The sequence below is a fragment of the Bufo bufo genome, chromosome 7, assembly GCF_905171765.1.
Source record: "Bufo bufo chromosome 7, aBufBuf1.1, whole genome shotgun sequence".
NCBI lineage: Eukaryota > Metazoa > Chordata > Amphibia > Anura > Bufonidae > Bufo > Bufo bufo.
Window position 1 is genome coordinate 146,156,759 of NC_053395.1, and position 25,274 is coordinate 146,182,032.

The window sequence follows — 25,274 nt, forward strand, 5'->3', positions numbered from 1 at the left end:
AATGGGGCAACACTCAGGTCAGATCTCCTGAACAGTACAGAAATTTAACAAGATGACCAGATCGGGAAGAATAGTCTGACTAATTATAGGAGTACACACAGTTTTTCCATATGGAGAGGGACAGTTCTTAAAAGTTAATGAAACAGTCAGACCTCACAAATATAATGTGAGAATGGTGGTTCTCCTTTCCCTAATATTGGCTTATCTGTGGCTACTTGTAGTAGAGCCTCAGACCTACTTGTCTTGAAGTCCAGACTCACACTAACAACCTCCTGTCTCCCTTTTCAGCCTCCACGTGGCCAATGTTCATGTTAATATTCTTCGCATTGAATGCTAACATGAATGATACTGAAGAGTGTATATGTATCCCTGCAGAGAAAGCAGATATTTTACTTCTAAATATTGGCATGTGAGAATTGCCATCTGTGGAAGGTTGCATAGTTTCTCCAGCGTGTAAATGGTGTATCTACCAATGCATCTTAAAGAATAGATGAAGCAACATGATGAAAATATAGGACCGTTTTGTGTCCCCAATTCGTGTGCAGACTATTGTTTGCAGATTAACCCCATTTAGCCTGATCCTGCAGTCATATTCGCTGCCTTTTGTCACACACCCTTCTTGTTATCCAACCTAATGTCTCTAATTATAGTGGTAGTTAGGGAGACTGATGTCACCACAGCTTTCCTGCATGGTACATAGGAGTAAGCGGTAGTCTGAAACCGCCTCCTGAGACTGTGCTCATGCCTAATATTAGACTTTACCACAGTCAAGTCATCTCTATGGAGCAGGCAAGCAGGGGCTGGAGATGTCATTCATCGGGATCTGCCTGCCCACGTCCGCAACATGGAGAAGATTACCCAGTGCTTTACTGGTGTATAGACTTTTTCATTTTTACATGCAGTACTAAGTTCTACATGCTAAATGCACCGTGAAAGGGAACTCTAGTTCAGGGGACTTCAGTAGGTACAATCGGCAAATATGAGACTGTGTTAGGTTCTCTACAATGGTCTTAATTAAGGATTATGATAATTACAATGAACAATGTTCTATATATACAATATTATTTTTACTGGAAACGTTCTTGTAGAACCAGTTCAAGTAGAGCAATAATGGCACGTTGATATACCGGGATTTTACTGAAAGCTTCAGGAACTTTGTTTGAACTTGTGAAATTCTGAAAAAAAAACATTATTAGGAACAACGCTCGATCTTCAGGTGAAATGATGGTTAGTGCAGGCACCTAAATGATCATTTCTGGGCAGCAGATCATGCAGTCTAAACAGTGATCTGCTGCCCAGAATCAATGCAGCTGTATGAGGACGAGTAATCGCAATGGAGGCGATTTTGCATGTAAATGCAGCGCTTCACCTTCACTTAACGAGCAGCCAAATGTTGGGAAAGAAGCATTCCTTCCCGACAATCGGCTGCTCCCCGGGCTGTCTAAATGCACCTTAATTGCTTTCTCCATAGAAAGTGATGTGAACATTCAGCTTAGCTGAAGATGAGTATAAATGGGGGACTGAGGTTAATAACTCATGGCCAAACAACTTTTGTGTCTAAAACCAATAACAATATTATCAGATGACCTACCTAATGACAAAGAATAAAGGTATTATATTTGAACAAAATAGGTATAAAGTAGAAATAGTGCCCCCCTATGTCACTTAAAGAGGACACCTCTGGTGGTGGCTCCTGAGAGTTTGGAAAGATTGGGTGAAAAAATGTATTTCACCTGATCTTTTTCTTCCTCAATATCAACTGTCTGGACTCGCAGGGGCGTCATTAGGTCAAAACATTCGGGGCTTGAGCCCCGGATGTTTTGACCAGTGCCCCGAATGTTATGCTGGCAGTAATTTCCACACAATCTCCTGCACAGCCTGGAGCCTGACTCCGCCCACTCATGTGACTGATCTTGTGCTCCTGACATCATGAAAGGTCCTTTTCTATCATCTCCTGAGGACATGTGAATGGAGCATTTCTAGGTGCATGTTTTGGCTGTATTCTGCCCCCTGCCCTGTACTGTACCCCCTATACTGCACTGTGTGTGCCTCCTGCCCTGTACTGTACCCCCCCATGCTGCACTGTGTATACCCCCTGCCCTGTACTGTACCCCCTATGCTGTATTTTGCCCCCTGCCCTGTACTGTGCACCCCATGCTGTATTCTGTCCCCTGCCCTATGCTGCACTGTGTGTGTGGCTCCTGACCTGTACTGTGCCCCCTATGCTGCACTGTGTGTGCCCCCTGCCTTATACTGTACCCCCTACAATGCACTGTGCCCCCTATGCTGCACTGTGTGTGCCCCCTGCCCTGTATTGTGCCCGCTATGCTGTACTGTTCCCCCTTGCCCTTTAGTGTGCCCCCTATGCTGCATTGTACCCTCTATGCTGCACTGTGCGTCCCCCCCCCCCTTGCCCTGTACTGTACCCCCTATACTATACTGTGCCCTGTACATTGCAGCCTCCCTTCTCTGTCTCTAGTACTTGGCACTATCATGGCACACTAAGGCCGGTTTCACATCACGTTTTGCCATTCGTCTAATGCAGGCAACCTACGGCACTCCAGCTGTTGTGAAACTACAACTCCCAGCATGCATTATTGCTCTGCTCTTCTCATAACTCCTATAGAAATTAATGGAACATGCTGGGAATTGTGGTTTTACAACAGCTGGAGTGCCGAAGGTTGCTGACCCCTGGTAATGTATACATTAAATGTATATGTTAACAGGTGACTCAGACTGACACCATCAAAAAAAATGATCCGTTAATGTATAATTTTTTTTTTTTAACAGACTTTGCAGGATACAAAAGCGTAGTGTGCTGCGCTTTTGTATCCCATTTTCCAACGTAAACATCAAACGGATGGCAAAAATGTGATGTGAACTCTCCCTTACATATGCACATATAGGATGCCAGGATAGTCATGGAGGGGGGGGCCCCATACAAAATTTTGCTGTGGGGCCCAGTCAGTTCTAGCTACGCCCCTGGCTGGCAGGGCCGACCGCTCTGACTCTCCTGCGCTGCGCAGCCCCGCCATCCTAATCCATATCCTGCAGTAACTGAACTTTAAAACAGCGCTTATGATCTAATTGCTAACTTACACACTCAGCTCCGGAAACATGCAGTGCGGGCGGCGCTCGCTCACTGACGTCATGCGCCTGCTCCTCCCACTAGGCGGCGCAGGCGCGTGACGTCAGTGATTAAGCGCCGCCCGCACTGCCTGTTACTGGAGCTGAGTGTCTAAGTCAGGATAGTAATGAGATGAGCGCTGATTTATAGTTCAGTTACTGCAGGATACAGATTACTGAGGGGATGATCTGTGGGGTTGCCCAGACGGCTAGGCCCTTCACAGTAGTTATTAACCCCTTTCAGCAGTCCTCCATTCACTGAAGGGGGGACTGCTGAAAGGGGTTAATAACTACTGTGAAGGGAGGACTGCTGAAAAGGGTTAATAACTACTGTGAAGGGGGGGACTGCTGAAAGGCCCATGGGGGCGTGGCTTCATGGGGTGGGGGCGTGGCTTCACAGGGGCGTGATACAATGGGCTTGTGCCCCGGATGTTTTCAGACCCTAGCAATGCGCCTGGTCTGGAGAGTCGGGAGTATCCCGCATACATATTCGACGGTTGTCTAAACCCATTTATCTAGGATAAAACATGGAGTGATACTTGATACATTTGGCATACTATTTTGGCATATTTATTTCTGTTTTTACTTTTTTTTTTATATCTTTTGATGTGACTACCTGTCACCCCATGTGCCCATTTTCACACTGGTGACATTATAGGTTAAAAAGCCAACGCAGAGTTGAAATAGGATTATGATTTACCAATAGATTATGATCTTCAATACAACATAAAAATTATCTGAATGACACTTGATTATATGTTGACAGTAGTGTTGAGCTAAACTTGTGTTTTCAAGTTTGGAGTACAAGGTTTGGGTTTTCTAAGAATTCCGTTATGGATTCCGCTACCACGGACCATAAGTTGTGGCCCGCTGTAGCAGAATCCATAACAGAATTCTTAGATAACCCGAACCCTTGTACGCCGAACTTGAAAACACAAGTTCACTCATCCCTAGTTGAGACTATAGACCATATAAGTAAAACTGTCTCAGGGCGATTTTGTTGCCTCTATGCAAAGATTTGTGACTGTAGGATACAATATAATTTGATTTCATTTTATATAATGAAATATGAAATAACAACGTCATCACAACATTCATGTGTTAAAGGATCCACTCTGTAAACCTGTGGCAGAATTAGTGATAGAAGTGGGTGTTAATACTAAAAGCCCAAAGCTCTATGAGAGCCCTTGATATGAAAAATTGTTAATCCAAATGTAAGGAGTACGGCGCATAGGATGGTGTTGTGTTTCACTCTTGTAAAAAACATCTACATCTGAAGGATGCTCGTCGGAGGTGACTGTCCTTCAGTATGACACAGTTTGTTCTCATGGAGATTTACAGCTCTACTTATCCACGCAATGTACATGATAGGGTGGGAGGCGATTACACAATGTAGAATAAAGCGGGCTCTTCATTATCTGCTGCCCATTACTAACGTAGAAATAATCGAGAAACACTTCAGGTGACAGAGCCAAAGCTGTCCTATGAATATTAAAGAGAGGTATTTGGCAAAGGCTCTGTTCACATCACCTTATGTGAACACACCGAACGTAGCCATAGGCCCTCATTCACCAGATATGTGACCAGGCCAAAAGAGTGTCCTATTAGCCTCCATTTCAGTGGTATAAGTCATCATACCTTTTTTACTGTACAGAAAGGTATAGTTGATTAGGTATTTTTATACAGTATACTGTGCGTTATACATGGGTTATATATGGAAGCCCATGGCTGGCCTATGACACTCCATCGGAGGTATAAGTCTCCTGATATACATGGATATTTCTGACAGAGGACTTGAATGTTAGTACACGTGTTCCCTGCCAAATACCTCTCAGTGATATACAAATCATGAAATTAGGAATGTAGCAGATTCGTCTTGTCCATCCTGCCTCCGCTAATGGATTGTTCAGCCGTAGTACGTTATAATCTGAAGTTTATGATATGGTCAACCAATTTTCTATTGATTAGACATAAAAAAAGCACCAAGGTCTCTGTGCATTTTTGGCAATCTTTGTAGACTTATCAGGACTTCATGTGACCACTGGTTCCATCTCATGTCCATGGACATAAAAATGTTTAGGTAGTTCCTCACATTAATATGTGTTAATCTGGGTAAACAATGGCCACTTACCCATTGCACCACTTATCTCAAGGGAAAAACAAAAGTTTTGGGTGAAAAAATCTCCCCAGGAGTACTGGAAGCATAGATGTCAGGGGAGAGAAAGATCGGGGAAGTGAATATTTTCACCCGGTCCTTTTGCTCTCCCAGGAGATAAGCCTCAGCTAGAAGTGTATGGCAATCGATTTCTCCTCTTTCCCCATTAAATACACATTCAAAAGTGTATGTATATGGGGGAGTCGGGAGGGAGTCAGTAGAGATAGCTGCTGGCATAACTATCATTTGGCCCGACAGCTATTGAATGTGTATGACCAGCCTATGTCTTGCCATACAGGGAGCTATTTCTCCCGATTCCTCCATGCACAGGCAAATTTGGCTCATCTGACCATGCATGCATTCTGGACATGGAGAGGGGGGAAACATACAGACACCTCTAGCAGCAGCTTATCTCCCCAAGAACAAAAGGAGCAGGCAGTTGAAATCCAACATGCCTGAATCTTATTTTTCAGCCATTAGGGGAGAGTCGAGAGGCCGCTATACATGGTTGGCCACTCCCAAAGAAATCTGTGGACCAGCAGAAATGATATGTGTATGGCCAGCTTAAATGTTAAGAAATCAAACTGGATGCCAGGATCCTTTCAAACCACCCTAAAGCAGGCCATTGGCATTTGATGCTGGCCAAACAGTTGTTTCATAGCTATTGCACTGACTCCTCATTTTCATATACATGGAGCTCAGGGTAGAGCAGGGAGATAAGTGGCTACCAAACACCTATACAGGCACTTATCTTCCAGGAACAAAAGAATTGCATAGATTAGAATCCAGCCTTTCTGATCCCTGTAGCCCAAACATCATCATAGATATTAGATTGCCTTCAGATCCTGGTACAAAAACAGCAGAAGTAGATAATCCAATATAAGTCTAGCAGTCGTTTCAGACAAAGGATTTACAATATACTAATCCATCTCTGTCTCATCCTTGTTGCTCCTTTTAGACATAAATTATCACAGTGCTGTTTTTTTTCCCACTGAATATTTCTACAAGGACCACACTAGGTATGTGATGGTCTATCACACTCATTTGCCAAGCCTTGATTTGTAGCGAGGTCACCAAGTTTACTAGCACGCCAGGAGCAAACAGGAAGGCTTCTCTGCCCTCCTTTTGAAAGTCAGAGCTTGTCCTAGCACAGTGGTCGGCAAGCCGCGGCTCGCGAGCCACATGCGGCTCTTTACACACTTTAATGCGGCTCTTCTGCAGGGCTCCAGAAGCCATTTGCGACTGGACCCGCCGCCGCAGCTCTGCTCAATACAGCGGCGGGCACAGGAGATGATCGTTCTCAGCAGCGCAGGAGGAGTCTCTCCCCCCCCCCTGTGCTGCTGCCCCCGCCGCTGCCAATAAGAAGAGACGGGAGGAGGAGGGGAGGGGCTGTGGCCACTGCGCCACCAATGAAGAAAACTGACCTGTTAATACAAATACAGGAGGCGGGTGCCGGAATCAAATAGCCGACACCCGACCTCTATGACAGGGAGCTGCGATCCGCTGCAGTTGAGTTAACCCTTCAGGTGCGGTACCTGAGGGGTTAACTGCCGCTGATCGCAGCCCCCTGTCACAGAGGTCGGGTGCCGGCTATTTGATATCGGCACCCGCCTCCTGTATTTGTATAAGAAACGTTGGTGGCACAGTGCGCCCCCCCCCCAGTATAATAAACGTTGGTGGCACAGTGCGCCCCCCCCCCCAGTATAATAAACGTTGGTGGCACAGTGGGAAGTGCCAATGAGGGTTAAAAATAATAAAAGAAAATTAACTCTCCTCCTCCAGTTGATCAGGTAGCTGCCGGTCTCCTGTTCTTACTTCTTTCTAGTTTCTTCAGGACCTGTGGTGACGTCACTGAGCTCATCACATGGCCCATTACCATGGTGATGGATCATGTGATGAGAGCAGTGATGTCACCACAGGTCCTGCGTCCTGAAGAAACTAGAAAGAAGTAAGAACAGGAGACGATCAATTGGAGGAGGTGAGTTAATTATTTTTTTATTTTTTAACCCTCATTGGCACTGCCCACTGCGCCACCAATGTTTATTATATTGAGGGGGGGCGCACTGCGCCACCAATGTTTATTATATTGAGGGGGGGCGCACTGCGCCACCAATGTTTATTATATTGAGGGGGGGCGCACTGCGTCACCAATGTTTATTATATTGGGGTGATGGGGGGGCGCACTGCGCCACCAATGTTTATTATACTGGGGTGTTGGGGGGGCGCACTGCGCCACCAATGTTTATTATACTGGGGTGATGGGGGGGCGCACTGCGCCACCAATGTTTATTATATTGAGGGGGGGCGCACTGCGCCACCAATGTTTATTATATTGGGGTGATGGGAGGGGGGCGCACTGCGCCACCAATGTTTATTATATTGAGGGGGGGCGCACTGCACCACCAATGTTTATTATATTGAGGGGGGGCGCACTGCGCCACCAATGTTTATTATATTGACCTTCTACTATGCTTTCAGTATTCAGAATGCTATTATTTTCCCTTATAACCATGTTATAAGGGAAAATAATACAGTGAATAGACTTTCATCCTAGCAACCATGCGTGAAAATCGTACTTGCTTGCGATTTTCACACAGCCCCATTAACTTCTATGGGGCCTGCGTTGCGCGAAAAACGCACAACAGAGCATGCTGCGATTTTCACGCAACGCACAAGTGATGTGTGAAAATCACCGCTCATGTGCACAGCCCCATAGAAATGAATGGGTCCGGATTTAGTGCGGGTGCATTCCAGTATTTTGAATGCCGGATCCAGCACTAATACATTCCTATGGGGAAAAATGCCGGATCCGGCATTCAGACAAATCTTCATTTTTTTTCGCCGGAGATAAAACCGTAGCATGCTACGGTTTTATCTTTTGCCTGATCAGTCAAAATGACTGAACTGAAGACATCCTGATGCATCCTGAACGGATTACTCTCCATTCAGAATGCATGGGGATAAAACTGATCAGTTCTTTTCCGGTATAGAGCCCCTGTGACGGAACTCAGTGCCGGAAATGAAAAACGCTAATGTGAAAGTACTTTAAAATATTAAGTTTAAATCCCCCCTTTCCCAATTTTACATATAAAATATATAAACAATAAATAAATAAACATATTACATAGCCTTTTTAGTCACCTTGTCACCCCAAAAAATAGCATAGGACTGTTCTATTATGGGCCGAATGTTTCATAAAATGCGAAATGCACGCAGCTTTTTTTGGTGTTTTTTTTTTTTTGCGCGGTATTGAGTATCACAATACTTTTTTATGGTGACGAAAGCGAATCAAAATTTTGGTTTCAAAACAACCCTACGCCGATCTGATCAGCGTACCGTTGTCACGATACCAAAATTTTGATTCAGTTTAGATTTGGCGACTAAAAATTTGATTTGGCTCCTAAATTTTTCAGTTCAGGAGCCAATGGCTACTAGGAATTTTTTTTAGTCTGGAGCACTGTTCTGTGTGCCGGGCGCCCGCTCCCCTCCCTCCTCTCGGGGGCGGCAGCCTGCGGCTGCCCTGCCTACATGTGTGCCGTGCGGCGCTCAGGCCAAAGGAGGCGTCACTGACTGTCAGTGGGGCCGCGGCGGAGGGAGGCGAGGAGGCGGAGCTGCTCTGTCTGCTATGGCCTGTAAAAGCTGCCCCTCCAGGCTGGCAGCAGAAGAACACAGTCACAGAGTAACACTGAGGCACGACTTGTTGGAACTTGGCCGACCCTGCTGGACTCTAGTCTGGACTCTGGAGAAGACACCTTAAGGCAGAGCCAGCTGAGATTGGAGCCAGGACCAGACCGACCCCACTCCAGCCAGACCCCAGTGATATATCAGGTACCGACTCCAACATTGTCCCTCATCATGTCACCCCCCCGATGGTGCAGACTCCAACATTGTCCCCCATTAGGGAGCATAATGGATGGGGGCTGACGGCTGTCATGGGGGGCATGATGGCTGACATGGGAGTAATGATGGATGGGTGCTGACGGCTGACATGGGCATGATGGATGGGGTGCTGACGGCTGACATGGGCATGATGGATGGGGTGCTGACATGGGGGGCTGACGGCTGACATAAGGTCATGATGGCTGACATGGGGGGCATGATGGATGGGGGCTGACGGTTGACATGGGCATGATGGATGGAGTGCTGACATGGGGGGCTGATGGCTGACGGCTGACATGGGGTGCTGACGGCTGACATAGGGGCATGACGGCTGACATGGGGGGCATGATGGATGGGGGCTGACAGCTGACATGGGCATGATGGATGGGGTGCTGACGGCTGACATGGGGGGCATGATGGCTGACATGGGGGGCTAATGGCTGACATGGGGGGTAATGATGGATGGGGGCTGACATGGACATGATGGGGTGCTGACGGCTGACATGGGCATGATGGATGGGGTGCTGACGGCTGACATGGGCATGATGGATGGGGGGCTGACGGCTGACATAAGGTCATGATGGCTGACATGGGGGGCATAATGGATGGGGGCTGACGGCTGACATGGACATGATGCATGGAGTGCTGACATGGGGGGCTGATGGCTGACGGCTGACATGGGGTGCTGACATAGGGGCATGACGGCTGACATGGGGGGCATGATGGATGGGGGCTGACAGCTGACATGGGCATGATGGATGGGGTGCTGACGGCTGACATGAGGGGCATGATGGCTGACATGGGGGGCTGATGGCTGACATGGGGGGTAATGATGGATGGGGGCTGACATGGGCATGATAGATGGGGTGCTGACATGGACGGCTGACGGCTGACATAAGGTCATGATGGCTGACATGGGGGGCATGATGGATGGGGGCTGACGGCTGACATGGACATGATGGATGGAGTGCTGACATGGGGGCTGATGGCTGACGGCTGACATGGGGTGCTGATGGCTGACATAGGGGCATGACGGCTGACATGGGGGGCATGATGGATGGGGGCTGACAGCTGACATGTGCATGATGGATGGGGTGCTGACGGCTGACATGGGGGGCATGATGGCTGACATGGGGGGCTGATGGCTGACATGGGGGGTAATGATGGATGGGGGCTGACATGGGCATGATGGGGTGCTGACGGCTGACATGGGCATGATGGATGGGGTGCTGACGGCTGACATGGGCATGATGGATGGGGTGCTGACGGCTGACATGGGCATGATGGATGGGGTGCTGACGGTTGACCTGGGCCTGATGGATGGGGTGCTGACGGCTGACATAGGGGCATGACGGCTGACATGGGGGCATGATGGATGGGGGCTGACGGCTGACATGGGCATGATGGATGGGGTGCTGATGGCTGATATGGGGGGCTGATCTGAGGTATGATTAACATTGGTGGTCTGACCTGAGGTATAATGGAAAATATTGTTTCTTATTATACTCCTCTAAAACCTATGTGCATCTTATAGGGCGAAAAGTACAGTCCTCAAACCAGATTGAAGCAGAGCGAAGATTTCAGGACCACACAGAGGAGAAGCCAGCTGCTGCAGACAGAACCAGGACCAGGTGAGCTGCGGGCGGGGCGGGGGGAGCGGGGGGGTCACCGAGATGTAGCTTCGCTTGTGTTGCCAAAAAATCCTTGCACAGGCTCTGGTCACGTCCACGTGACAGGGCCGGTGCAAAGAGTCCCACAGTACCCGACCTATGTGGATACTTGCATGCACAATATTCTCAATAAAAACTTATTGAAACTAAAAACAGTGTACCATCCTATGTATTTTCGGTTTTAAAAATGTGGCTCTCAAAATAAATTTCAATCGTGGTTTTGGCGAGATTTGGCTCAGTTGAAAAAAAAGGTTGCCCACCACTGTCCTAGCAGATTAAGACTGTGTCGTTATTAGAGGTGGTAAAAGACGTCCCTTTGATGTAGAAGACTGGGAGGTTCCAATGTTAAGAGCAAAATCAACCGACAATGTCGCCAGGGGGTTCTGTGATTTATTTCTGGGGAGTTGCCAACTACTGTTAGCACATACAAGTGAACACAAGGAGAGATTTGTGATATTTTCACATACATTCAAACACCATTCGTGATTTACAGTTTGGGAATGTAAACGTTCAGGGCATAGAACAATTCTCATTGTTGTAGAAAGCACACAAAGTGAATCCATAGATGATTACGACCACATCACTCAAAGACAAGCAAATATATGAGCAAGCAACAGCAGTGCAATACAATACATAAATTACAAGAACCAAGGGCTGTTTTGGTAAAAAGAAATTCAAATCTTAAAGAGGAGCTGTCACCACGAAATGCAATGCAATCTGTGGATAGCACGTTATAGAGCAGGAGAAGCTGGGCAGGTGTTTAGCTTTATGGTAAAAGGGTGCAAGTGACCCAGAGGGGAGCCAAAGATGGAAGGAGTGGTAGTGGCTATGATGGTGATAGTAGTACCCACAGTTCACGATGGCAGTCCTTACCCTGGCTGTTCCTGAGCCATGCAATGAATGGAGGGTGCACCCTTTCTTCCCTTGGGGCACAACCTGGACATTTATGGTGCTACTGCTGGATGGTAGTTGGGGTGTCCTTGATGGGCTAGGCAGGAGGTCAGGTATAGTGAGGGCTAACGAATGGTGGAGTCAATGACCAGGCCCAGTTTACTCAGGGTGATGGGAGTTACAGTGCAGATAGCAAAAATAGGCACAGTTCTGAGGTAAAACACAGAGCTTATTTTTCTCAATGGTTGTGTAAGAAAGCAGCAATGATGGCAGTAGTTGTCCCTGAGTTTATTTCTATAAGTGTTAGAAATCTTCCCAATTGAACACAAGTGTGCAAAACTCTCACAATCAGTACTGAAGTTCCCAAAGCAGGGTGCAGGCCTTCAAACGGACGGCCACTCCATTATAGAAGTGTGGTGGGTCCCGGAGCCAATATACCCTCTCAAAAAGCAGCAAAGTCTATAGCCATAAACAACTGTTAACCTTTCTACCATGCACAGTCCCTTGTCATCCTAAATAGTCTGCAGATGTCTGTTTTCTTTCCTCCGGGGGGTTCTCCTAGCCAGTTGCTCTTGCTCTGGCAGCTTCCCACTCCACAAGGATGGTGTTTTTCCTGGATAAAAATTCTCTTTCCTTGCTATTAGCTTCTTCCAGGTTCATAAGCTGAAGCTTTACCCACGGCCCGAGCCAGACTGATCTGTAAAACCCAGTCACAACAAGCCAGAGGGAGCAGGGCCTGTCTGTCTTCACGGCAATCATGCCTAAGAACTGCCAGATGTTAACTATTTGCATGCCTATATTTAGCTATTTGGGATTACACAGTGCATAACGTAATACATTAACCCTTTAGCACCAAATTAGCTTTTAAGCAGTGATCCGCTGGTTCACTGCAAGGGTGTATAGAAAGATAGCTGTCAGGCACTGATAACACCTCCTCCATGTAGAACCGAGCTCATAAAATGCAGAGACTTAAATGTATAAATGTTATACATGTTTTACAAAATCTTTTCCTACAAAACTATATATCTGTATATGCTCGTCTCCTCCTGCTGAAGGTTATGCTGCCTGAAGATTGCACTGTATTTTGTGGTGACAGGTCCTCTTTAAATTGGTTTTCCTCTCTGAACAATGATTCAAAGGCTCAATGTTGTGAGATGTCTGTAGACAGGCAGCCCCCAATGATGCGTGCAATGATAGGGCACAGCTGTCTCCTTTGGTGCAGTTCAGGGATTTCAATGACTTGAAATGTCTTAATGACTAGAATCTCAGCTTCTTGTCTTTTCTGATCTATCTAGACTTCCTCAAATGTTTGGTAGTCCATGTAGTACTACCCTATAGTCTACCTTGTCATGCCCTTTTTTACGGGACCCTGAGTCCCACATTTTTATGGGACTGACAGAGGTAGCTGAGTACAGTGCTCCGTCAGTCCCTTAAAAGTGAATGTAGCAGTGGTCAGGCATATTCACTACTGTTCCATTCACAAAGGAAACCCTAACTTCATGAGAAATGACAAGTGGGGACCCAGCAGTCGGGGCTCCAGTGATCAAGCATTTATCCTGTGCAATGCTATTTATGGTCAAACTTGTTTAAAGACATTGGAGCCTGATTAAGTATTAAAGGGATTCTGTCATGACATTTTAGGCCTATAACCTAAACATATGGCCAGGTCCGTCCAAATAGCATGAATCCGAAACTGTACTTATTACGGTAAATGTGCCTGTGGCTCTATTAGCACATAAAACAGGTTTTTATAACCTGTCATTCACCTACCTAAGGTGCCCAAGGGGACGTCGCTTTATATAGGGTGCCCGGCTGCAGCCATCTCCGTCTGGTGCCCAGCGCCGCCTTCCCAGTTGAAATCGCCGCCTTCCTCACCTCAGCCCCGCCTCCGCAATCGTCCAGGCCCTTCTGCCAGATCCCGCGCGTGCGCACTAGGCATAACCTGAGGGACCGGACGATTACGAAGGCGGGGCTGAGGTGAGGAAGGCGGCGATTTCAACTGGGACTGCGGCGTTGGGCACCAGATGGAGATGGCTGCAGCCGGGCACCCAGTATGAAGCGACATCCCCTTGGGCACCTTAGGTAGGTGAATGACAGGTTATAAAACTACTTTATGTGCTAATAGAGCCACAGGCACATTTAATAAGTACAGTTTCGGATTCATGCTATTTGGACGAACCTGGCCATATGTTTAGGTTATAGGCCTAAAATGTCATGACAGAATCCCTTTAAGCATATACTATTCATATACGTGCAAAATCCCTGCTTTTCTACTGCCATATACTCTTTAGGGTGCAGGCCACAGGATGCTTTTCAGTGCTCCTCATGCTTGGAGAACATGCCTTTGCCAGCTATGCACTGATATTGTTGAGTGATGTAAATTAATTCCATGTTATCGGCCCTTCTACAGATGGTTTCACCCTTTTTAAAGCAATTTTTGGTTAACAAAATCAGGGGTTCCTGCAAAAACATTTGGTTTATTCATTCATCCAAGTGTTTCCTTTACAGAGTAATCTGGCCTGAGTAAATCTTCTCAAATGGTAATCAAGACCATTTCATGCAATTCAGCCTTCTTTCACACTCAACGGTGCAATTTACTTGCAGACATTATAATTAACCTATTTCAGTGTTGATCCATCCAAATTGTACTTGGGCAAAATCTCCTGCATGGTAAGTGTGTGAAGGCTCATTGTGCTTGTAAATAGATAGATAGATAGATAGATATAGATGCATGGACAGATAAACAGACAGTAAAATAGAAGGTGGATAGATAGATGAATAGAGAAAGAATGAGAAAAATAGATACATGAAGATTAGATAGACAGACAGAAAGATAGATAGAAAGATAGACAGAGAGATAGATAGACAGAATGATAGATTGATAGACAGATAATAGATAGATAGACAGACAGAAAGAAAGAAAGATAGATAGATAGATAGATAGGTGGAAAGATAGACAGAAAGACAGATAGATAGACAGAAATATAGATTGATAGACACATAGATACACTGCTCAAAAAAATAAAGGGAACACAAAAATAACACATCCTAGATCTGAATTAATTAAATATTCTTCTGAAATACTTTGTTCTTTACATAGTTGAATGTGCTGACAACAAAATCACACAAAAAAAAAAAAATGGAAATCAAATTTTCAACCCATGGAGGTCTGGATTTGGAGTCACCCTCAAAATTAAAGTGGAAAAACACACTACAGGCTGATCCAACTTTGATGTAATGTCATTAAAACAAGTCAAAATGAGTCTCAGTAGTGTGTGTGGCCTCCACGTGCCTGTATGACCTCCCTACAACGCCTGTGCATGCTCCTGATGAGGTGGCGGACGGTCTCCTGAGGGATCTCCTCCCAGACCTGGACTAAAGCATCTGCCAACTCCTAGATAGTCTGTGGTGCAACGTGACGTTGGTGGATAGAGCGAGACATGATGTCCCAGATGTGCTCAATTGGATTCAGGTCTGGGGAACGGGCGGGCCAGTCCATAGCATCAATGCCTTCGTCTTGCAGGAACTGCTGACACACTCCAGCCACATGAGGTCTAGCATTGTCTTGCATTAGGAGGAACCCAGGGCCAACAGCACCAGCATATGGTCTCACAAGGGGTCTGAGGATCTCATCTCGGTACCTAATGGCAGTCAGGCTACCTCTGGCGAGCACATGGAGGGCTGTAAGCACAACCCCCACCTGTGGACGTCGGGCCCTCATATCACCCTTATGGAGTCAGTTTCTGACCGTTTGAGCAGACACATGCACATTTGTGGCCAGCTAGAGGTCATTTTGCAGGGCTCTGGCAGTGCTCCTCCTGTTCCTCCTTGCACAAAGGCGGAGGTAGCGGTCCTGCTGCTGGGTTGTTGCCCTCCTACGGCCTCCTCCACGTCTCCCGATGTACTGGCCTGTCTCCTGGTAGCGCCTCCATGCTCTGGACACTACGCTGACAGACACAGCAAACCTTCTTGCCACAGCTCACATTGATGTGCCATCCTGGATAAGCTGCACTACCTGAGCCACTTGTGTGGGTTGTAGACTCCGTCTCATGCTACCACTAGAGTGAAAGCACCGCCAGCATTCAAAAGTGACCAAAACATCAGCCAGGAAGCATAGGAACTGAGAAGTGGTCTGTGATCCCACCTGCAGAACCACTCCTTTATTGGGGGTGTCTTGTTAATTGCCTATAATTTCCACCTGTTGTCTATCCCATTTGCACAACAGCATGGGAAATTGATTGTCACTCAGTGTTGCTTCCTAAGTGGACAGTTTGATTTCACAGAAGTGTGATTGACTTGGAGTTACATTGTGTTGTTTAAGTGTTCCCTTTATTTTTTTGAGCAGTGTAGTTAGATAGATAGACGGATGGATAGATAGAAAGAAAGATAGATTGATAGATAATAGACAGAAAGAAAGAAAGAAAGATAGATAAAATATAGTAATCACATTTTGTATGATGATCAGTAAACAGAGTAAGTAAAAATGTCGCAATTGTTGTTTCTTCAGTTTAGTAGAGATAGGTAGATAAACAACTAATAAAGAGAAAGCAAGATAGAATGATGGCTAGATGGATCGTCAGACAGACAGATAACTATTGGCAAGACAACTAGCTCTAAATAGACAACTAATAGAGAGAAGGCAAGATAGGATAGATATACAGATAGATCTGCACAGTTTTTTTTTTTTAGATAATGCTGGTGTAGTAGTCAAAATAAAGTGCAGTTGTGACTTCTACCACCTCTTTTATCTTACATCATACAATGTGCTATACTTTAAAGCAGGTAATAAAAATCGTAAGATCTTGTATTCATTATGACATAAAAGCATTGGTGTAAAAATAAGAAATGGGAAATAATTTAAAATAGTATATTAAAAAAATTTAATTAAATTAAAGCAGTACTATAAAAAGTCAAAGTAATCTGGAATATTTCACCACATTGATACAGTTCACTGTACACTCAGCTCTGTCTGTAGTTAATCATTTGGTTAAAGATGACGATACACAATAAAACCTGAGGGGCCTAGAACTGCAGAGCAGCATGCAGCTTCTACGCTGGCACCTCATGCTACAAAAAGACCGCACTGTAGAAAGCGGCACCATTACAGAGGTATACGGGTATATTTCCAACAAGAAATAAAACTGTGATCCATAACCAAGACTGCAGCAAAGCAGCACGACGTACAGACTCATTCCGCCTGAACGTATATCTGACGTGTCTGCAATGACTGCTACATGGTGCGGCTATTGAGGTACCCACTGGCTGCCACTCCCACCCTATCTATTGCAACATGCAACCCACAGTATGTACCATAGCGTGGTGTGAAACATCCTACGAGCTCTCAACCCCTTATTCAATCATTATCCTCCATTTACAACACTCTCAGACAGTCTTAAATATTTTTGATTTTATTTTCAAATATTAAGATGAACGTTGATATGAGAGTGTAAAAAATGACATAATGCCATAAGCAAAACCCAAAACACATTCTACTTTTTGGCTGGTCAATATATTTAGAACCGTATATGACAATGAAGTTGTCCACCTGTGCCAAGAAATGTACCACTTACCGGCAGCTGTGACCAGCAGCAGACTCGAGTGTAAGCCAAGGAGGAGAAGGACCAGACTCTGATTTGGAGCCATAATTTGGGTAATCCCACAGCTAGGGGAGATTTTATGGAGACTAAGTAAAAATTAGAGGGTATCCAAGTCTTCTGGGTGTAATCCGATTTTACTATAAACGTGATTGTAACTGCTAATCCATGGGGGGCTGAGGGCCTTGAAACACAGGATCCTCAGTGGACTAGATCCTCTTCTTCCACTGGAGAATGCTCATTCCTTGGAAGATGTTCTGCTTGGTGGAGGCTGTAATCCCTGAGAAAACCAATGATATTCCCACTCTTCTACAGCATCCTAACAAACTTACAACAAGGTCCTATTAATAACATATCCTAGAGCAAAAATACCACTACTGGTGAGTCTACATCCAAGTCTTCCCCCTCGTAGGGGTAAAAATAAATACCATTCTGCCTCTATGGTGATACTTTGTCCTCTCAGATAAAATCTAGACAACCTACGACCAACTGAAAATATATCCCTAATCTTTTAATAATTTTGATTTCTCAAGCAGTTCATGCCTTTGGGTTTGTGCTTTATATTATCCTTATATAAGATTTCAGCCTCTGTAATGTAAGATTTCCTTCTCTTTTCCACGTTACTCAATTTTCTTCCTTCCTGCCTGTAAAAAGATTGTCTTCATGACCCATAAATTCCTTTTGCGTGATCTGCAGATCTTCTCCCGTGATGTCGTTGCAGAAGTCAGATGCCAAATTTCATTCTCCAGCAAAAAATATAACAAATCAAGCTCATCAGAGTAGGCAGCTGCCGGTCTCAAATCCAAGATATTCCCAGCTTGCTTGGAGTTATCCGTCCAAGATGAGGCCCTGCTCAGGCTTGCAGTAGGATGGGTTTTGCAGTTTTTCCAGCTGGATGAGAGTGTCACAGTGCAGGATCTTACAAGGAATAAGCCATCTCAGGACCCTTAGACAAGGAAGCAGCAGCTCCCCTACTCCTCCCTTGGGGAAGCCACCTAAAGGGGTGTCCTGCTAATGAGAGAGGCTTGAGGAGGAGAAGGAGGAGGGGGCTGGAGGCTGAAGTGTTGATGAGGAAGGCACCGACTCACCTCCCCTCTCTTTCTCTCTCGCATACACAGACCTCCTCCTCCTGCTGCTGCTGCTCCAGTGTCACAGCCAGACACAAAGAGGCCTCTCACACCGCCCAGACTGAGGAGGAGGAGGAGGAGGAGGGAGCGAGGAAGGGAGGGCACAGTCCTGGGCCTTCACTTTTTTATGGCCCTTTTGAATCAACTTTATTTTAACAAGACAAAACAGCACATAAAATACATGTAGGCTAGCACTATGTAGAGTCCATGCAGCCATACAATGTTTCTTAGCACTGATGTTGTACTAGATAGGGTTTTTATTAAGTTGTGTAATAATTGCGACTCAGCGTTCATGCAGCACAATTCTGCTAGCTGTAAGCTCCTATGGACAGGATAATGTCCTTTCTTTTAATACCTTAGACATCATACGGACGAGTGAAAGGGTTTTTTCATGAGCTGCGAAGCATATGTTCTAAAAAATGAAAGAACTTGTACTTACCATTTATTCCCCCGCCATCCCCTGTCTCGGTCTCCCTGGCGGTCTGCGTTGCTGCAGTTCTGCACCATATACCACTGAGGCCAGTGATTGGCTACTATGGAAACACAGACTGTAGTGGAAGTGCTGGAAAGCTGCTGTTTACGTTCTTTAATTTTGAAAATCCCCCCTCCCCCCCGCCCTTTGGGATACATCTTTTTAACAACTCGGAAAAACCTTTTAAATGAAAAATGTCACATTATGGGAATTTTTACTAACTCTACCAGCAAACTTTTAGTTATGTTGGTTAATGAGGAATAATGCAGAAATAGGGTGACGCAACAACTTTGGGCGCCAAACATGATGCCCAACCAAGGATCGCAGTGTGGCATAGTCTGCATCTCTGCAATGTGAACTGGGTTGAGTTGTGACCCACAAATTGCTGCAAACCAGCCGTCACAAGAAATCTAGCAGGGCTTGGGTGGTCTGGACAGCTTGCGGGCTGCAACGTGACCACGTTCCCTTTCATAATTGTGATACAGGTGATTTAAGTCCTTGTCGCACTCTGCTTTGGTGCTGAACGTAGGGTTCCCACCCCATCGTTAATTGATAAAGAAACTTCAGCACAAAGAATATTTGGTGACTTAGTAGTGAATGTTATTCGTAAGCGGCTGCTTCAACAGTTAGTGACGTTTCAGCTGCTTTCTCCTCACCACTTTCTCCTCTACTCCTTTGCCTATTTTGACCAGCGGCATTAGTCTGAAGAAGGCCGTTTGTCTTCACTACTAAGTCACCAAATATTCTTTGTGCTGAAGTTTCTTTATCAATTATTGTGATACAGTCAGTGCTACAAAATGATTTTTATACGTGCAACATGGGTTGGCATAGTTGGCATATAGCCCCAGCCTTAATAATGCACGTGCCATATTATAATTACTAACTGAGAAGTCATCTGTCAATATTCACGCAGTTCCTGCTGTAATCACACTTATTGAACAGGGTATAACGTCAGAAAAATCACTGGTGAAATCTCGCGCATGCTGTCTTCCAGGGCATGCGCAGTGAAGCCTGGTGTACTCTGAGCAGTGTACAGTAAAAGTCATAGCAAGAACACCCGACTACACTACACATGCCTGGAAAGCAGAAATCTATGGAAGATTCATGAGATTTCAGCAGCAGAGCTATTAAAGAGCCCCATAATATGGTGGTGGTGACAAGTTACCTTATCCATTCATTGCCTAAGGTTCCATTCACACTCCGTAGCGTGTTTTGTGGATCCACGGATCTGCGGATCCGCAAAACACGAACATGGCAATGTGCGTTCCCCATTTTGCCGGCCGCACATCGCCGGCACTAATAGAATATGCCTTTTCTTGTCGGCAATTGCGGACAAGAATAGGATGTGTTCTATTTTTTCGGGAACGGAAATGCGGACCCGGAAGTACGGCCCCATAGAAATGAATAGGTCCGCAATTCATGGCAGTAGGGGCCTAATAAGGGCCCCTAGGTCAGACAATGATGACTGCCTGCAATTAAACATTGACAGGCAGTAATGCTCTGGTATTCCAGACATCAAAGCATCCCTAGAGGGATGAAAATCTGGAAACAAATCCTGGAAACATTGGCCACTGGGAACACTGGAATGGCAGCACTAGAAAGCTGGAGATTGAGTAAGGCCCCTTTCACACAAGCGAGTATTTTGTGCGGGTGCAATGCGTGATGCAACGAATCCGGACCCATTCATTTCAATGGGTCTGTGTACATAAGCGTTGTTTTTTGCGCATCACTTCTGCATTGCGTGCAAATCGTAGCATGTTCTATATACAGCTTTTTTCACACAACGCTGGCCCCATAGAAGTGAATGGGGCTGCGTGAAAATCGCATCCACAAGCAAGTGCGGATGCGATGCGTTTTTCACGGATGGTTGCTAAGAGATGTTGTTTGTAAACTTTCAGTTTTTTATCACGCGTGTGAAAAACGCATCAATGTGCATTGCACCCACGCAATAAAAAATGAACAACTGAACGCAATCGCAGGCAAAATTGAATGAAATTGCTTGCGAAATCATGCATTTTTCACTGAATGCATCTGCAACGCATCTGGACCTAATCCGCCCAGGCTCTTCTGCAAGGGGCTTAAGGCTTCATAATTTACTTTCTAACATTCCTTCATCCTGAATATTTGGGTTCCTGAAAAAAAAATCTCTTTTAAAGTCTTTCTCTCCCCCTCCCCCCAAATTTTGTGATTTAAAATGATTTTACATATACATATTGCACGGTGCATGGTGTGAAAATAAGCAAAAAACTACGGAAAATTTGCAGTTTATTCTCATCTTCACAAAAAATCATAAAAGTTAACCAATAAGTTATTGTAGAATTAACTTTTTTTTACATTCCATCACCAAAAAAAATTCATAAAACTTAATCACCAAATTATACGTGTCTCCAAATGGTTGCAATAAAACCTACAAATAAATAGTCCTGCAAAAAAATCCCTGATAATTTTTGATAAATATATTCACAGATAGGTTTAGCAACATCTAACTTCTGCTGTTGTGAAGTCCAAGCATTCTAAACATATAGAAAGGTTGTGAACGTGTGTTTTTTTTTTCAACCTATGACACCATGTTTCATGCTTTTCTGTACAGTCGTGGCCAAAAGTTTTGAGAATTACATAAATATTGGAAATTGGAAAAGTTGCTGCTTAAGTTTTTATAATAGCAATTTGAATATACTCCAGAATGTTATGAAGAGTGATCAGATGAATTGCATAGTCCTTCTTTGCCATGAAAATTAACTTAATCCCAAAAAAAACTTTCCACTGCATTTCATTGCTGTCATTAAAGGACCTGCTGAGATCATTTCAGTAATCGTCTTGTTAACTCAGGTGAGAATGTTGACGAGCACAAGGCTGGAGATCATTATGTCAGGCTGATTGGGTTAAAATGGCAGACTTGACATGTTTAAAGGAGGGTGATGCTTGAAATCATTGTTCTTCCATTGTTAACCATGGTGACCTGCAAAGAAACGCATGCAGCCATCATTGCGTTGCATAAAAATGGCTTCACAGGCAAGGATATTGTGGCTACTAAGATTGCACCTCAATCAACAATTTATAAGATCATCAAGAACTTCAAAGAAAGAGGTTCAATTCTTGTTAAGAAGGCTTCAGGGCGTCCAAGAAAGTCCAGCAAGCGCCAGGATCGTCTCCTAAAGAGGATTCAGCTGCGGGATCGGAGTGCCACCAGTGCAGAGCTTGCTCAGGAATGGCAGCAGGCAGGTGTGAGCGCATCTGCACGCACAGTGAGGCGAAGACTTTTGGAAGATGGCCTGGTGTCAAGAAGGGCAGCAAAGAAGCCACTTCTCTCCAAAAAAAACATCAGGGACAGATTGATCTTCTGCAGAAAGTATGGTGAATGGACTGCTGAGGACTGGGGCAAAGTCATATTCTCCAATGAAGCCTCTTTCCGATTGTTTGGGGCATCTGGAAAAAGGCTTTTCCGGAGAAGAAAAGTTGAGCGCTACCATCAGTCCTGTGTCATGCCAACAGTAAAGCATCCTGAGACCATTCATGTGTGGGGTTGCTTCTCATCCAAGGGAGTGGGCTCACTCACAATTTTGCCCCAAAACACAGCCATGAATAAAGAATGGTACCAAAACACCCTCCAACAGCAACTTCTTCCAACAATCCAACAACAGTTCTGTGAAGAACAATGCATTTTCCAGCACGATGGAGCACCGTGCCATAAGGCAAAAATGATAACTAAGTGGCTCGGGGACAAAAACGTTGACATTTTGGGTCCATGGCCTGGAAACTCCCCAGATATTAATCCCATTGAGAACTTGTGGTCAATCCTCAAGAGGCGGGTGGACAAACAAAACCCCACTAATTCTGACAAACTCCAAGAAGTGATTATGAAAGAATGGGTTGCTATCAGTCAGGAATTGGCCCAGAAGTTGATTAAGAGCATGCCCAGTCGAGTTGCAGAGGTCCTGAAAAAGAAGGGCCAACACTGCAAATACTGACTCTTTGCATAAATGTCATGTAATTGTCGATAAAAGCCTTTGAAACGTATGAAGTGCGTGTAATTATATTTCACTACATCACAGAAACAACTGAAACAAAGATCTAAAAGCAGTTTAGCAGCAAACTTTGTGAAAACTAATATTTTTGTCATTCTCAAACCTTTTGGCCACGACTGTACATAGAAGGGACATGTAAATGCATTTCCATCAGCAGTCTGTTAATTAATGTCGCCATCTGCTGGCAAGCTGTATTATAACAATACTGTTGTGTAGCAGTCGCAGCATGTTGCAGTTGCACATCATGGACTATCATTATAAAAAATATTGTGCAACTTTTCTACAAGTTGCACAACACATGTCGCCATGCAGCCCTAGCCTAAATGTGATCACACCTCGCCCTGTCAATCAAAGTGCAGAGGACTCGGCAGTTGCAGAGAGAGCTGAACCTCCTCCAGCATACTAATGATCATTTCAATAATGGTAGTGCTCATTAGTATTTACTTTATAAGATGCACTGCCATTTCCCCCCCCCCCCCCCCACTTATAAAGTAAAAAAAAATTGTATAGCTACTGAGCTATTCAATAAAATGGCTGTATAGCATATCTGTAAATCTGTGATTACAATATGGTGGCTCACTCCAAGCGGATTATGGAATCAGGTGCTGCTAACCCAAATTAGAGGGACACCCACCCTCTGGTCAGGTGTAGCTAATAAAGTAATAAGGTAATGGGTGAGCACTCTGGCACTTGGACTTAAATGTAAAATTTTATTAAATCAATTGGTTAGTACATGTACAAATTGTAAAATAAGTTAAAATAGATTAAAATATCAAGGTGCTGTTACCAACGGAGAAACAATGTAATAAAATCTAGCTCTTCAGATATACAAAGTCCAAACAATGTCCAAACAATGCAAGCTATCAGAATAGTTATTATTGGACGCGAAAATCCACTGGTTAGAGTATCAGATTTTTTATATGGACGTAGATTCCTTTCCCATATATATATATCAATCCGCGTCAGGAGCAGGTGAATATCCAAAATATAGTTATAGTGGTAATTGTCTCTTTCTCAGAGTTTACAGAGTATGAATCTCTGATATAGTCGCAACCTTGGTAGCCGTAGATGGTATTTATAACCTCATGGGTAGGTCAATATATTAGGAAGGAATATCTCTTATCTTCCTTCTTATCCAAACGAGGGTCGAGCTGTGCGGGTTGATACCAGCGTCACGCTCCGTGCTTCTCTTGCCGGCTATCCCGAACTATCGCGGGAGTTGGGGCGAGACTTGGTTTGTCCGTACCTGTTACTCTTCCGGCATGGAACAAAGCGAGATACCTCTTTGGTCTGTGATTTCTTGTTCCAGTAGTGTTTGCTTTATCTTGCAACTCCAGTATTCGTAGCATGGCCACGCTAATAGTCACGGAGGTGCTTTTTACAGGTGTCCGATCCGGCCCAGACGCGTATCGGGAATTGACCTTCCCTTCATCAGTGGTATCGTGACACCTGTATGCCTCCGCCTTTTATATTCAAGATAGCACCGAAAGTATGGAAAACTGGATTTCTATTTTGAAATGCGATTTTTTGCCAGCGTTTTTTTCTGCATGCGTTTTCCATGCGATTTTTTAGACACATATGCGTTTTTTGTGCTGCATATTGCTTATGTTCTTGTAAACTTGGGGTATAAGTGGATTTGTTATACGTGATTGCTTTATGGAGATATATCATTTTATAGTTTCTCACTAATGAATAAATACATTCTCTGATATCTATGTATGGATAGAATTTAGCACCTCTTATTCCAGCCATCACAGATTATACTGAATCATCTCGGACATATACATAATTGGTTAAGGTATATAATGTGAATATAAAATATATAATAAATATATAAATATAAAAATGTAAAATATATAAAACATTCAAATAATTAATATATCTTGTCGCAGTATACATTTTATGAGAATCTTGCATGGACCCCAGAGATATGGTCGATCTTCATATTATATTATGATCCAATTTTTCTTATCCCATTATAACCAATTCCACTATATCTATGGCTAATCTGCTGTCAGATGGATGTATAGTGGATGTGTAGTTGATTGACATATTGATTTGATGCTAGAGGGCTGGGCTGTCATTTCAAATCAAGAACATGATTTTATCTTGGGGACACAGAGGAGACTACCTGTCTTCTACTGTCTTCCCAAAGTTCATAAATGTATGATAAAACCACCCGGTAGACCAATTGTCTCGGGTATAGGTTCGATATCTTCAAATCTGTCAAAATACATTGACGTACAGCTACAACCAATTGTGAAAAAGACCAGTTCGTATATTAAAGACACTACCCATATTATACAAATACTAGAAGAACTGGAAGTAGAACCAG

The 25,274-nt window shown here is 44.5% G+C and overlaps 1 protein-coding gene across 2 annotated transcripts in view; it reads right to left on the minus strand.

The window, feature by feature from the left end:
* The window catches only part of BMPR2 (bone morphogenetic protein receptor type 2), a 284,386-nt gene extending 265,899 nt beyond the window's left edge, over positions 1 to 18,487 (minus strand). For both annotated transcript variants that reach the window (XM_040441941.1, XM_040441940.1), the window contains exon 1: positions 17,292 to 18,487. In XM_040441941.1, the coding sequence (XP_040297875.1) occupies positions 17,292 to 17,364 (73 nt within the window). In that variant the 5' untranslated portion in view covers positions 17,365 to 18,487. The remainder of the gene's footprint in view (positions 1 to 17,291) is intronic.
* Between the last annotated feature and the right edge of the window lie 6,787 nt (positions 18,488 to 25,274).